General features: G+C 39.2%; 1 protein-coding gene and 1 long non-coding RNA gene across 2 annotated transcripts; one reads left to right on the forward strand and one right to left on the reverse strand.

Annotated features, from left to right (window-relative positions):
* The first annotated feature begins 1,724 nt into the window (after nucleotides 1-1,724).
* LOC112556678 (cytochrome P450 3A18-like) lies at nucleotides 1,725-9,221 on the forward strand. The gene is made up of 12 exons (XM_025225898.1): nucleotides 1,725-1,843; nucleotides 2,988-3,084; nucleotides 3,349-3,401; nucleotides 4,015-4,111; nucleotides 4,372-4,491; nucleotides 4,930-5,021; nucleotides 5,764-5,918; nucleotides 6,224-6,333; nucleotides 6,507-6,761; nucleotides 7,683-7,771; nucleotides 8,031-8,168; nucleotides 8,312-9,221. The coding sequence occupies exons 1-12, from the start codon at nucleotides 1,794-1,796 to the stop codon at nucleotides 8,550-8,552; spliced, it is 1,497 nt and encodes a 498-aa protein (XP_025081683.1). The 5' UTR covers nucleotides 1,725-1,793; the 3' UTR covers nucleotides 8,553-9,221.
* LOC112556681 lies at nucleotides 9,046-14,137 on the reverse strand. Its single transcript, XR_003097804.1, has 6 exons — nucleotides 14,124-14,137; nucleotides 13,368-13,495; nucleotides 12,894-13,067; nucleotides 12,145-12,399; nucleotides 10,666-10,916; nucleotides 9,046-10,354 (listed from the first exon to the last, which is right to left on the reverse strand). It is a non-coding gene; the product is annotated as an uncharacterized LOC112556681 (long non-coding RNA).
* Nucleotides 14,138-15,797: the final 1,660 nt, after the last annotated feature.

Consider the following 15,797-nt stretch of genomic DNA (forward strand, 5'->3'; position numbering starts at 1 on the left):
GTCACTCAAACACTCCTGCGGCTGTAGCGGTCCTTATGTTAACATGTCTTTTATAAAATAAATGGCTAAATGTAACCATAGCTACCTGCCTTGTTAAATTGAAAACTGCAATTACAGCTTGGCTTATCTCCCTTTTTCTCACCTGCTATCACTCCTTCTTTTTCTCCCCCCACCTCCTCGCCTTTTTCTTCATGCACTTTAAACCTCTCCTTTCTATCCTATGCTCTTGTCTTTCTTCTCTCGTTCTTTCGTTCACGTAATGACCACTTTTACCACCACCACCAACACCACCACCACCACCACAAAAATGCCGTTCTTGTTATCTAACCGTCCAACGGCAGCTGCCCCAACCTACACCGCATTTCCGCGAACAAGAAATGTGTTGCGGCCTCGGGAGAGGTTGGGAGGGTGGGGTGGGGTGGGGTGGGGAAGGTGGGGACACCTGCGGGAGCCAACTGGCGCAGACGTCGCAGCTTAGTCCGTTTCCCAAGGTCACTGGCGATGGGGTCATCTGCACTCGTGGGGCGACTTCGCGGACACCCGTGTTTGTCAAGACGCCTACTTTACGAACTGGCGATATGATCAGGGGATTGTGTATTTAGAGCGAATATGTCGGGCAGGGACTGTACTCAATAGCTTCTTCTGTTTGTATCCCTTCTGTTGAAACTAGTGCAAACACCTACCTACGCTGCATTTTTTTTTTCCCAGATGCATTAGTAACCAAAAAGAAACTTGTAACTGCGGGATTTATTTCAACTCATAAAGGAAAATTATTTACCAATGCATGTGTAATTTTTCTCTCACCTAACACGCTTAAAATTTCGTAGCTTTCATTGCCAACGAGAATAGCAACCGAGATAATGAGTGATTATTTTAATTCAATTCCTAAAAGGTCTGAATTCATTTTCCAACTAACAAAAAAAAAAAAAAAAAAAAAAATGACAATGATTTAGTTTATTGGCTTTCTTCTCGCAATTTGTAGGTGCTTCATATCTACTCATTATTTTATATCTGATCTTTAATGCGGTTAACTGCATTCTCGTTACAGGCACAGATCGTAACCGAGTTGACATTTAGTAAGAACCTTTTTTTTAATTTGTATTATGAGACAGTTGTTGGATAGAAAGGTATTTTTTTTAATACCTCTTTCGGGTCTCGCTTTATGTGAGTCTAGTACCCATCTCCTCTTACTTCCTAGTCACGAGAAATCTCGAGAAAGAATTGTGAAGGCGGCCACTTCCCTGTAGAGCTGCACAAGCCGCCTCAAGCTGTGAGTCACACACTTGGTTACTGTGCACTTCTTTCTAAAGGCAACAGCACGGAATACCACTTAAATGGAATTCCTTGGCTTACTTGTATTAAATGTGTTCCTCCCCACCCATTCAACACTTTTAATTAAGTTTTACAGACGACAAACTTGTCTCTTTCATTAAACGTGCGCGGACATCCCTGTAACCGGTTGTCACCCTCCGTCTGACTGAATACCTTTTCCTTCAGTCATTTCCAATCCGTTTTTTTTTTTTATTATTATTTTTTTTTTTAACAGCGATTAGTTTAAAAGTACATCGCTAGACCAGTAAATAAATTATTTGACAAGACGACAGTTTTACCCACAGACCTCCATTTGCCGCCTTCGGTTCGCTCGTCTTCTAGCTGGTGACGTCAACATGCGCAGGCGCATGCGCGCTGCGTCATTGACGCTGTCTATATATAGGCCACCTTCGCGAAGCAGACGACACTTCGGACGCCCTGAAACTTTTGCTGTACGCGAGGTGCGAGAAAAACCGGGTAGCATGTACCTGACTCTTGTCATCGTGCTCTTCGCTCTGCTTCTCTTTTACAGGTGAGATATTTTTGCGTGAAACAAATTCACTTTGTTGTTGGTATGCTACAAGATGTTCCCTTTCTCGGTGACAGAAAATCCACGTCTTTACCGTGACCGTCTGTGATCTGTGTTTCCAATCAATATGCTTGATTAGTTCCGTTTTGAATTTCGTCTCAGACTTTACTATCGAATGTCAATAAAGTTCCGAAATGGTGTTTACAATCTTTTATAACTGTCGAACACATCCAGCGGTTTTCACCGCACCCCTGTCTCTGGAGCGGAATGTCCGGCGCTTGTCTCAGGGTAGTGAGATCAGCCGGGTAGCTAGTACACCTCAATTTTTGCCCCCTGTTCGAGTGCAGTTTCTTGTCACAATTTATTGTAAATTTTTATTCATTTTTTATTTTTAAATTTCATTTTAATAATTTTAGCAGATATTACTACCTGTTGTGTGTTTATAATGATGATGATGATAAATAGAACGTTTGTATAGCGCCTATTTCCAGCATCAGTAAGAATCAAGGACCTTTACATATAGGCATGCAAGCACACCATATTAATTATTGCAACAAAAAATTAATAATAATAATAGATCATATTAAAAGAAGAAGTAGAAAATTGCTTGCGGTTATTATCACACCAAGATGAATTTGTGCGCTTATCTGCTGCAATAATCATACTGAATTTTACATACATACAACAGAAAAGTAGAATTAACACTAAAGAACGTAACGACGAGAAATAGATGGTTTGTTTGGACAAAGTACCAAAGTATGAGGGTCTGTTGACTCTAATATTCAAGCATAAAACAATGTTCTTATGAAATAGAAAGCTACCGGGCGTTAAAAGTGCTGCTGAACTTTGCTGTCAGTCGGGTTGGCTTCATTCTTTCGCAACTTTGAGGTTGTTACCTCTTAGTCAGATACATTAATCTGCATCTTCATATTTTAAAAACGATCGGCATCAATAAAAACATCAAGTAGACTCGTAGAGTAATGAAAAGACAAAATGTATGCTGCTTCGATGCAACGGAGACGCGAAAACAAAACCAAAACCAAACGAAATGAGGTTGTGGAGTGTTGGTAATAAATTATAGGAGATAATCACAATGCGGTTACTGCCATCATAAAATTAAATATTGCAGTGTAGACTTTGGTTGCAGATATCTCAAGGAGAACTACAAACTTTTTATCAAAGATGGCGTAGATGGTCCAACGCCTGTCTATATTTTCGGAAACCTCGGAGAGTTTGCCGGCAAGGTAAAAAAAAAATTAGACTTTCAAAATTACTTTCAAAGTAAGTTAGAAATTTCATGTCTTCTTCGCTGGTGGTAATGCCATCTAAGGACTTTAACCTTTTATTTTGCTTTTAGATATAACGAGAAAATGTTATTTGTCTTAACTGTGAGTGCTTAATAAGACAACTTAACGGAAGATAGGGTTAAGGAAAACGACAACAAATTGGCTCACAAAGTTGCTCTGATGAAAGAAATGAAATGCAAACATTTGTTTCTTTTATTTCAGGATCCCCTTCAGACGTTTACAGAACTAACAAAGCGCTTTGGCAAAGTATTCGGGTAAGTAGGAAGGGACGCAATACAATCTGTCGGAGATTTTACACAAACTCGGATTAACATATTACAAGAGCCAAACGCTTGTTTCAGAATGGTTAAAAGTATTAGCAAGATTGTTAGCTTCTTTCACAAGAATCTATCATTTTTTGACTTTAGTGAAAGATCAGAAGCATATATTTAAACACATGTTTTCGGTTTATTTATTAGTTTTTATTTATATATTTTATTTTTACAAAGAAGAAATAAATAGAATTACAGTTAAACTACATGCATCTGTAAATGAGACCTTCCTTAAAAATAAGTTATTGTATTTTGTGATCAAATTTTGTGTACTATATGAATACCCGATAGAAAAAATTGTTTAAATTAACTGAATGACTAGTGAGATCAAAATAACCTTCCCATTCTTTGTTTGCGGGACCAGTAAACCAATACATTAATTTACATTAGCATTTATAAAATCAGTGTTGCTCTCGGGCTTATGAGTCTTTATTAGAAATTTATGACGAAACTTAATTTTTGAAAAAAAACTACTTAGTCAGATTTTTAAAGTTATATTTATTTACACGTGTGTATAAGCTATTTAGTATGATAACATTAACATCTTTTCAAATAGGTTCTACCAGGGGTTGACTCCAAGCATTGTTGTGTCGGATCCTGATCTTATTCAGCAGATCCTTGTCAAGAACTTTTCCAAGTTCAACGGCAGGCCGGTAAGATTTTATGATGTTCGTCTTCTTTCTCTCCCTCCTCCTTGTCCTCATTGTCAGACGTTGCCAGGATGTTCATTTCTTAGGTTAGAACTTTCAATGAGGTTACGTTTCCTCGTTGACCTCGTTAACTCGACTATCTTATCCTTTCTTAACTAGCTTACCTTATTTATCCTGCTTGTAGCTTTTAACTAGACATCTGGACGTTGATAAGATGCGTAACATTGCATAATAATCTGAAGCAACAGTTACATTCGTTACAGCGCTATTTACCTTTCCGCCACTTCGAAGAGAATGAAATTCCACAGAACCTCAGTGGAAGCAAATGGAAACATATGCGTGAAGTTATGATGCCGGCGTTTAAGAATACGAATATCCAAAAGGTAACTAAGAGAATTCCCTCGAGGCGATAACATCTGCAGAACACGTGTGTGTGTGTGTACGTGCATGTGTTTTAGAGAATGAGTGCCTGCATAGCTGCAGACGGTTATGTTCGACTGGAAGTGGAATTTTGGGAGTTGCTTTATAACATTTCCATGAGAATATTTTCAGATGAATTCTTTTATGCTAAATTAATAGTTTTTATGAGCTAGACAGTACACTGTTTATATATTTTTTCTTGATCATAGTAATTTGGATTGACTGCAAAATCTTTTAAAGCTTTGCTGACTGCATTGCAGATTCTGTGAAAGCATCTTGAGGTCAATTTTACCTTCCTTTATCAAATTAAGGGCAATATATTTTTTTTAAAACTGCCTGAAACACTGAAATGTCAATTGTTCGTTCCTGTGCATAAAACAGAGAATTATGGCCCTTTCCAGGTGTTTCCCGGATTACTTCACGTTGCTGACCAGTTTGTTGATGAGCTGCAGCGGTTGGTCTTGAAACACCCGCAAGGATTCGACATCCAAAAGTAAATCGTAGTTTAACTAGACGTGCCATAACGTTAAACAAGACGTCCATAGGACGATCATGTCATCATCGTCGTCTTCGTCTATCACACTCAACATTCTTCGCTGTTCCTCTCTAACATATATTAAACCATTAACCATTCATCACGTGAAAAATAAATTGTCATTTAAGACAAGATTGCTGTTAAAATCGTGAAAATAAAATCATCAAACCCATTGATGATGAACACTGTTCTAAAAGACCTATGCAGCATATTATGAAAGTGTGTTGGGGAGGAAAGGGTTCATGGAAGAACTGAGGGACACTCTCGACGAACATCACCTTGCATGGGACAGCATTTTATTTTTTCAGTCTTTGATTTTAACTGCAATATTCCCCCTCATTTTCTCTGGCAGCTAATTGATTAGTAATACATCATAGCAACAGTTGTGATTGCAAATATGTTACAGTGATAATTGTTTGAATTTAGTTAAAGAAGTAGTAGGAGCAGTAATAATTTTAGTCCGTTTAGAGTAAAATGGCTCTGTTGCATGTGTCAAAGCAGACCTCATTATAGCCTATTCTTAGGGAGAAATTCACCATTTTGTAGTAACTGCCGTAGGTGCATTATTTTGTTGCTTTTGTTTAATGTGCGGTACTGGGGTGTGGTTTAAGTCGCAAGCCCGCAGGTGTCTGTGTTACCTATTTCTGTCTTAATGAGTGTTTTGTTAAAAGTCTTCAAATGTCCGTGTTACCTGTTGCAGCCTCAATGAGTGTTATGCGCTCGATTCCGTGGCGTTTACAGCCCTCGGCCTTGAGACCAAAGCCATAGCCCATGGAAAGGAATGCATGATGCTGCGATACCTGAAGGCGTGGGAAGATTCTGCTTCATCTGAAAACGCGGCTTCTGGTCTAGCCCGTGAGTTACTTGCCCATGACAATTCCACCCCTCCCCAGCTCTTCCCCCTCCCCTCTATCCTTGTCTTTTTGTCTCCACTACCTCTGTTATGTCTGTCTATGCGTCACTATCTCTGCTTTCTCTCACTGAATGCACGTCTCTCTCCCTCTCTTTTCTCACGGTGGGTGTGTGTGAGAGAGAGAGTGAGAGGGGGCGAGAGAGAGAGAGAAAAAAAGAAAATATGCATTCAAGGAATCATATTTTTTGAGCCGGACAAATTTGTATCCTATACAGACAATAAAAATTGCTCAATATGATGTTTACAGTTGCGTATCAATGTTTGGAAGTCTTGAAGATAGTGGACATAAAGCACAAGCGACTGGCCAAAGAATATTTTGATTGTCTTTCCCATCATATGGAATCAGAGCGACAAAAGGTTTGTGCCACTATGTTTTTGGCTGTAAGAGTCTGTATAACTTCTTTATATATTTTTAAGTGTGTGTATTAATGTATTTCAATGAGAAAATTAATCTCAAGTCGGTGGTAGCATATTTACGCACATTTTTTGTCGACGTGTCTGTCTGAGGCACATAGGCTGTATTTTTTCAGATGAATACCTCTGCACGACCAAAAAGCATGTTGCAACACCTGCTAACGTATAACACCACCAGCAAGGACCATGCCAGCAAAACCGTGCGCAGCCCGCTGACCACCACCGAGATCCTGAGCATGGCTTCTGGCATTGTCGTGGGAGGGGTGAGCCCCACTGCTGCGGTCCTCGGCTTCACGCTCCACTGCCTGGCTGTCCATCCACGCCACCAGGAGAAGTTGCGGAAAGAAGTGCTGAACGTTTGCGGAGAGGAGGTAAGAACACGATTACTAATCCCTCCTTGTCCATAGCTGTCACGCGTTCATTTTCCTTTACCAATACAGATAGGAGACATGATCTTCCTATCATAATGACACAGGGCTTCTGCTTACGCAAAAAATTGCGTACAGTACGCATTAAAAGTTCAGAGGACCCCTTCAATTTTCGTCAATGGGGTCCCCTTCAAACTTGGGCGAAGAACAGGGACCCCTTAAAAATCTGAAGAAGGGGTCCCTGGGACCCCAAAGAATTTAGCCTTAGCAGAAGCCCTGAATAATGCATGTGTGTTGTTATTCTGTACAGCTCTTTGTATCTCACCCTTATTATAAGTATATGGATAAAGTTTGCGGCTGGGTGTAGACTTTTAACAAAGCAAATTTATTATTTTTTTATTTATTCTTAGAACTGAGCCATGCATACTAACCAACTCAGAACGAATGTAACCGTGCATAGGCTTTAAGATAAGAGTGCTAGAATTCGAAAAAATTGTAAAAAAAGATCTGGGCCAGAGTAAAGAGTGGTATAGCAAGCTAAGAAAAAATACTGGATTGGGTAATTGGCGATGTGCTGATCTATCTGTAAGTATACCTCTTCGTAGACAAAAACAGAACCGAGAATAATTCTTTGACCGAGGAAAAGTAAAGATTGACAGTTGTTAAAAAGCCATGAACTCTACAGTCGCGACATCTGGGACGTGGAATTGTTTGTTACCGTGAAGTATGAGAGACGCGGACTTTAAACCAACCGAAACACAAAGTTCTGTGCTCGCTAACATTAACGTACAAAAGAACCGAATTTCATTTACGAATATATATGGATGGGCGAACGGATCGAATAACAGCTTGTTTCTATAAAGACAAATTAGTTCCTAAACCAAACCAAGACACTAACTATGCGACATTTTGTTTTACTTTCAGGGAAACTTTACTATTGAACAGGTGCGAGAAATAGACTACTTAGACCAGGTCATCAATGAATCTCTGAGATTTTATCCTACTGCTCCAGGGTATGTCACCACTTCTTAATCTTTTTACTCCTGGCAGTCGTAAAAGTGAGAAAAAGTATAGAAACTCATTGTGTCTGTCTCTCTCTCTCTATTTCCCCCTCTCTCTCTCTCTCACACACACACACAGAGACACAAACATTCTTACTTGACTATGCAGATTTTTTTTAAGTGTCTATTATAATGAAGCAGACATGTTCAAAGGAATAGGACGTAAGCGGTGTTTACAAGAAATTTACATATTTATTTTTCGTCTCTGTAGTGTGGCCCGCACCTGTTCAGAGGACTGCGTAGTGAACGGCGTTCAGTTTCGAGCGGGTACAGAGGTTCGTCTAATGGGAATTACACAATACAAGGACCCAGAGATCTTCCCAGACCCCCTAACCTTCAAACCTGAGAGGTGCTGAAAACGTCTCAAACTGTTGCGTATAATTTGCAGACATGGTATTTAACTGAATAAGCGGCATTTTGATCTTTTGGTAAGAGTGTATGTTTGTAAACTTGTTTATCTTGTGCCTTTACATAACTTCCCTTTTGCGGCAGGTTTTCAAAAGAAGAAAAATCAATACATCCCGGTTCTTGGTTTCCGTTCGGCGCCGGTCCTCGCATGTGTATGGGAATGCACCTGGCCCAGCTGCAGCTCAAAGTAGCAATCATCAAGCTCCTTCAGAACTTTGAGATCTCGACCTCTGACTTAACGCAAGATCCCCTGCCGGTGACATTGCGCCCACACTTGAGCCCCAGAAATGGTGTTCACATTCGACTGACGAGAATCGCTCGCTGAAGACTTGAGAAACATTGTACAATATTTAGTCTCGGCACCTGTGTTGGTAAAGGGAGGCTATTACTGGGAGGTTACTAGTATATGCTAGTAACAAAAATATCCAGAGTTGTGTCCCTTGTTACTAAGCGAGTGCCCTGCCACACAACGAAGGTGAGAAGGGAGAAAGTTATCTTCCTTCACTCTGTGCTGGTGCAGCGTCGCTTCGAACACAAACGACATACCCGATTCGTTTAGGCAAGAAGAAGGAATCTTTGATAGTCTCATGATTCCTGTTTCCCTCTTTCTTTCCAGGAATGTTTCCACAAAGCGAATGAGCTGTGTCGATGGACATTCTTCAGCTATGACTATTTGCTACTGATGATTCACATTATATTTGCTGTAATGACGATAACAACTTGCAGTGTTTTTAAGGCAGCTCGAACAATATGTAAATAATACATGATAATAGATAAGGTTGTGTGTGTGTGTGCGTTTGGACTCTTTTTTTTTTTTCTGCGAGAACACATATAGGTAGATAAGTTGTGAACAAAAGTAAGTGTTTGTGGGCATGTGTTTTGAGTGCTTTTACTGTATGTGATTTTGTTTCATATACAACATACATACAAAGAACAACTAACAGCAAATCATTTTATACCATAAATATTATCTTTATAATAAAAAATGTGACCTTAACTATCAATGTTTTGGTTTGTGTGCGTGAAAGAGAGAGATAGGAAAGGAGAGAAATAAAAATGTAATGGTTGGAATGCTGCAATGCATTTTCAGTTTTCCCTTGATCGCTGACCAATAACTGAGACCCATACAACTAGCTCCAAGTTCATCAACTTCTTGGAACCTCACCCCACCCCTCCACACCTTTAAATTTTTATTTAGCATGAGCCTTGACTTTGACTCCTTTAATTTTGTAATTTAATTGGCTTTGCGTTTTCTACAATTGATCAGCAGGGTATATGTTCCTGGTTTTGCACCATTTTATCACAGCCAGCTTTCCTTTTGAGAAATTATACATCACAATCCTCACAAACGTTGTATTTAGTTATACAGTTCAACACAAAAACGCCTTTCACGGCTTAAACGTAATAAAATGTTTTTATACTTTGATCGTCTGACACCTTTCGCTCTTTTAATTCGTTTGCTTTTATAATGCCTCTTGATAACAGCTTATTGCCTTGTCCACTCCCAGAAAAAGTTTACTTTCTAAGGAAAGAAAAAAAAATTCGGGGGTGGGGGTAACAAACGATGAAAACACACCCACGTATAGCAATGCAAAGTTTCTGTTCTGTGACTGTGAACCTGCAGAAAAAGGAGCTCATAAGCCATAAAAAGATCCAAGAAAAGACCCACCTTTCCGACGGTCGACGGTTGAGCAAGCCGCTAAAGAGAAATAAACTTTCAGCAACTATTACAAAAATTCTAAGGAGAAATTATAAATGCTGAAAACAAAATTTAAAAGCAGATGTGTTATAGAGATTTACTAAGAAAAAAATACAAGTGTTCTTTTCGGGTCAGGAAGTATAGGTCCCTATCGTACCGATGAAACAACAGATAGGTAGAGAAAAACTATTTAACCACCACCACCACCATCATCATCACCACCACCACCACCTTCATAAAGAATAATTATCGTTAGGTAACGTCCTTCCTATCCTAGTACAATTTCGTGCCATGCGATTTTCCTATCTTACTTCTCCCACTCTTAGAGTCCAGAGTAGGTGTTTCCTCGTTCTTGCATCTGTGGCCTCATATTTGTGTTGTTGTTGCTCCAGATGACTTGGCGAGACTCCGTCAACATTAGCCTGTAACTGTGCAAGCAAACTATCTCAATGCAAATGCACAGCTTAAGCAACATCAGTGAATTACAAATACCAGAACAACATTTTCAGCAATAATCTGGGGGATGGATGTTAGGCGTTCTTTGAAGACCTATAGTTACCTAGAAATGGTAGCGAATTTTCTTTTAGTTAGAAGATCAAGAAGCTTAGTCTGATTGAGAATGTCTTTACCATTTCTAGTTTTATGGTTTTCAATCAGCATCATAGTCGTCATCGTCAACAGAAGAAAGAACGATAACATTAATTTGAAAGTTTTAGATCAAACCATCCGTAAGGCTTACCTTGATAAGGATCATGATGCGTACGAACATACGGCAAATTGAGAGTGAAAAGACACTGTTGTCCGTCTGCCAACTCAAGAGTTGTCTGCCGGCGGAAAGTCCAGTGAAAAAGCTGCGGTTTTGGGGCGACAAAGGTCAGCAAAGCGCGCAGCAGGTCCGTGACGCAAACTTAATCCGAAGAGCGCGATCTCGGGTTCGTTTCTTTATCAAAGGCCGTCTTTTCCCGTCTGTGTTCTTATTAGACCGGATTCCTAACAAGGCCACCCGTTATAAGAAAGTAAACGGGCTGATCGTAACACATGGCATTTACATGCACAAAGGAAACGCAAACACATTGAAACCTTATTTTCCTCCCCACATTTTTTGATAAAAAACTTTTTGAGTTTTTCTCGAATTGCTTTTATATTAAATTCAAAGTTTCTGCAATTATATTTATTTTTTACTTCTTAGTTATATTGGTGTGTATTTTCATTTATAAATCTACTACTTCTAAGAAATTGAAATTGTGTCGTTGGGTTATTATTAATAGAAAAATAGAAAGTTTCTTTCTTTCGTTTTCTCCTTTGACACCAAACACCTTTCTGCGTTTCGCACAACATACAGAGAGATCCATAAGTTCCCTCTCTGTCTTATCCCTAACTGATAAAATCACTCTGTACTGTTAATTTCAAATTTAAACTGCCGCATTTGCTTCATTACAATTCAAAACTAAATGTACCTTTGTGACAGAAGTATGGTAATAGGTTTACATAAAATTTCATGCTTTGCACAGTTCAAATAAAAAGTACAAATAAGGAAATAAGAGTTAGGATAGTCATGCCATTACTAAAAAAATTGCGTACAGTACGCATTAAAAGTTCGGAGGACCCCTTCAATTTTCATCAGTGGTGTCCGAGGGGACCCCTTCAAATTTGGGCGAAGAACAGATACAGAATTGGGTAACTGTAGTGTTTGACATCAAAGCCCAATCTATTGTTGTCGTCTGCTACAAGGTGAGAGTTACTTCCCATGCACTGAGTTTTTTTTCCCTTACCGGGAAGAGTTCCATTAACCTATTTCCAAGATGTTGTCAGCATAGCTAATTAAAATCATCGTCTCAGAAACGGAAAGTGTGCACCCCAAGTACAGCGAGCACAAGTTCATCACATATGCTTGCGCAGACTTCGTGGCTCAGAAATCTCGCCGTTTCTGACAAGACACTACAGTGCTTTGTGTGCCTGAAAGGCAGTTGAACAAAGTATGTTGATGTGTTGATTTTTTTTTTCCACATTTTGAAGGGACCCCTTAGAGTTAGCCTGGGACCCCTTAGAAATCTGAAGAAGGGGTACCTGGGACCTCAAAGAATTTAGCCTTAGCAGAAGCACTGAATAAACAGTATTTTTATTATTCATGGGCGATGACTTTTGCTATTCGAAGTTTAAAATTTTAGGAATCCTATTACAATCTTCCACGTGTAAACAAAAGTAAACAAAAACTTACTGGTCACAGTCTGTGTCACTGTCAGTGAGTAGAGTAAGACTCTGTACGTGTCATTGCGCCACACTAGCAGACACGTAAAGTTTGAGCCGTTGTCCTCCAGGCTTACGTTTCCAATTTCGAGAGTGTCACTCTTATATCCATCCCATAATACTAGACCAGGTGGAGTTCCAGTTTTGTTTGTCTCGCATTGGCATCTGAGGCTTTCCCCTTCTTCTATCACCTCCGGACATGTCGTGGACAGATTTCCGGGTGTCTCTGCAGAAATTAGTCCCAAAGTAAAACATTTGAGAAAGGTAAAGCTACCTGTGGAGCGAGAAACTTCCTTAGTTACTCAGTGGGTTCATAAAACAAAATCTGATCACTGACCACAAGGCTGCAGAACCCTCGAGAAATAATCTTATTACTGAGCACATGGATACAGGACCTTCATAATGTTATCGAAGATGAAATATGTAGCAGTGGATAAAACCAGATTAGTTGGAGAAGAAACTAGGTCAGTATTCGAATTAATGGAGATTTTAGATGCTCACAGGAGACAGAAATACAGCAAGCGGCATTCATAAAGGAAGCGATTTGCAAAGAAAATGTAGTCCAGGCACATGCAAACATACACGTCTATGCAGTATTAAACACTCTTGTATAGAGGAAGTTGCTAGTTTGTGTGTAAACATTACAATACTATCCCATAATGATTTGCTTAAAAACTGTAATCACACTGGAAAATCTTGGCAAAAATATTCTGCACAGACCTACGGTAATTATACTTGAATATTCCTGTATCTGAAAGTGTCAGCAGAGATGGTGTAGTTGTATATTCCATCCTCGCGTGGTAAAGGCTGTGAGAAGGAGCAGGTCCAGTTCTCCAAGTACTCGCGTCCAGTCTGGTTGCTGAGTTTAGTACTTTCTGCATAGGATACATTTTGCTGCAAAAATATGAATTCGGTCTTAAAACTTTTAGGTGTTGGGTGAGGTGTCATTATTTGATCAGGGAAATACACATTGTAAACATAAGAATACGCAGACAGCCACATATACATGCAGGCAAAACAAGTTTACACTTGCACATCTATTCGCATGAAAAGAATATTGTCTAGAATATGTTTTATAATACACATGCATGTGCTCACACCCACACGCACGCACTTGAGCGTGTAAAAAGAGTGCAGTGTCTAAATCCTACTATTGGGCATACTTAAATACTTAAAAGTAAAAAGAGCTAATACTTGTATGTTATTCTGCTTCCAGATACATCTGTAAGTGTCATCAGAGGAGTAGGCGTTTGTCACTCGACAGATGCCAGTCACAGTAAAACCGTCGCTGGTTATGCTGCAGTTCTCGAGCTTTGGGTGGCCTGCAAAGACAGATGCGAGACTAGGAAACATTTTAGCACAGCTGAGTGCAAGGTTCTAGTGCCTAAAATCCGGCTGTTTACCCCTCTTACATTCTCGAAATATTCGCATAAAGATGTTCTTATTCTTTTGTAAACGGTTTCATGTGATTAATTAATTCATTAATCTTTTGACAGTGAAAGGAATAAAAAGAGTATTACACAAACAAAACGGTTAATTAATCGGCATGATCACAAAAAGCGCCAGTGAAACCAAATTAGCCGTAAATTATTAAGAGATATCAAGTTTTGCAATAATAAACTGAAAAAGAGCCGTAAAAACAATGGCACTTACATACTTTAAGCATTTCTTGATGAATTTTAATGTTTATGATTAGCTTTACACTTCGAGGTGTCGCAAAGATCTTAAGCTGATTATCGGAATGGTGTAATGTAATGTAAAAAAGTTAGATTCACGATGACTACCCAGGTTCTTTTTGACGAAGTGGTGAATTTAGCAAACCATTGACCATGTCCTACAGCGATGATTTTTATTATTTCATAGACACACAAGACTAGTCAGTCAGTCAAGTAATATTAGAGAACAATTACCCGATGTGATTTAATGAAGTTGAACTAACCAAAAACTTACTTTTAATGACAAGGTGACATTGTTGTGAATCGGGCTGAAGCCGAGTCCTATCATGACAAACAAGAGACCGATTTTTAAAAATCCGATGGTCTCTCCATATTGTCATGTGACTCTCTGTGAGACTTGCTGATCTGCTGAAGTTGTAGACCATGTCAAGATGATTAACTCGGCAACTGCCGTTCTTGTAACAGACTCCTATCTCAAGATAATAACTATCACTTAAACGCCATCTGACCTCAGCATCGCGAGGAATGTTTGTACAAGTGAAGGTTGCAGGTGAATCTTCAAACACGAAGATTGTCTCGTTGTAGCAACCACTTATCGGAAAACCTGAAAAGACCGAAACATGTCATGAAAATGAATCAGGGGACAAAACAATTTTGTTGTATGAAATTTATAGACGAATCAAAAGCTTACTTTTAATGAGAAAGTAACATTGTTGTAAATCAGGTCGAAGTTGAGCCCCACGATGAAAAACAAGAGAAAATCTTTAAAGTTCCGGTGGTCTCGTCAGATCGTCATGCCACTCTGTGGAACCTGCCGATCTGCTCAAGTTGTAGACCTGGTATGAGTGACGAACTTGGCAACTTCCGTTCTTGTAACACTCCTATCTCAACATAACTACTACCACCCAAACCCCATCTGACCCTAGCATCGCGAGGAATGTTTGTGAAAGTGAAGGTTGTAGGCGAAACACGACGATTGTCTGGTTGTAGCAGTCACGTATCGACAACTCGCGAAGACCGAAAACATTTCATGAAGACAGAAATAAAACGAAAGAAAATATTGTGTGTGTGTGTCGAGTGCCAGCTGGTGCAATTTGATGCCTCAAGTAGTGGGTACCTGTGCCCCTTTATGTATATAAAACAATTAGACCCTGGATGTATTTTTACTTTTCTTAGCATGCTTACTGCCTCATCTGTTTCTCTGTATAGGTATATATATATATACAGTGAGAGAGTTACATTTAAAATAATTATGTTATAATAATATATAATATTATCTTCAGTATTAAAATTGAATTTTGTGGGATAATATGATAAATTGTTAAAATTTAGACCAGGAGGGTTAAATTTTGACTAATATTTTTTATTGTTCAGTTGTGTATATCATATGTCAGTGGCGTAGGAACCAGGGGATCAAGGCGGGCAGCCACCCCTTCAAATAATATACTGAGGAGGCAAGAATGTGAAAGTCGTTGACTGTCACCCAAGCCGATCATCTTCCTACGTCAGGTTATCTGTTTATATATTTATGTGTGTATATATATATTACTTTCCCCCATATAAGAGCGAGTTCTAGTGTCCAGAGAAACATAGTGTCCATTAGAAACATGGAAATGCGATCTACTCTGTGATGGGAAAATGTGACTACCCGTTTCTAATCGAGGAGCTCAATTTGCTTAGACTCTGTGAGATGCTTAAAACATTTTCAGCTTAGCGTTTCTTGGTCAACCACTGAGTACAAGGGAGTTCTCGACTGTAAATAATCGACTGAATTCAAAGAGTCTGTCTACTTGTAGCTGTGATGAGTTTCAAATTAACTGAATATCATCTGTTGTAAGAAAAGACTCTGTGTTACCGTGACACAGTTTGTCTAACTGCGCGTGCATTGTGACATTACAGGAAAACATTACTCCATCAGAAATATTCTGGACGAGCAAAGGGCGACCAA

Source organism: Pomacea canaliculata, linkage group LG2, assembly GCF_003073045.1.
Source record: "Pomacea canaliculata isolate SZHN2017 linkage group LG2, ASM307304v1, whole genome shotgun sequence".
Taxonomy (NCBI): Eukaryota; Metazoa; Mollusca; class Gastropoda; order Architaenioglossa; family Ampullariidae; genus Pomacea; species Pomacea canaliculata.

Excerpts from the sequence above, each read along its gene's own strand:
- LOC112556678 (XM_025225898.1), top strand. The coding sequence starts at position 1,794 with ATGTACCTGACTCTTGTCATCGTGCTCTTCGCTCTGCTTCTCTTTTAC. Across the intron at positions 5,919-6,223 it reads CGCGGCTTCTGGTCTAGCCC|TTGCGTATCAATGTTTGGAA; the intron begins GTGAGTTACTTG and ends TGATGTTTACAG. Across the intron at positions 6,762-7,682 it reads TGAACGTTTGCGGAGAGGAG|GGAAACTTTACTATTGAACA; the intron begins GTAAGAACACGA and ends TTTTACTTTCAG.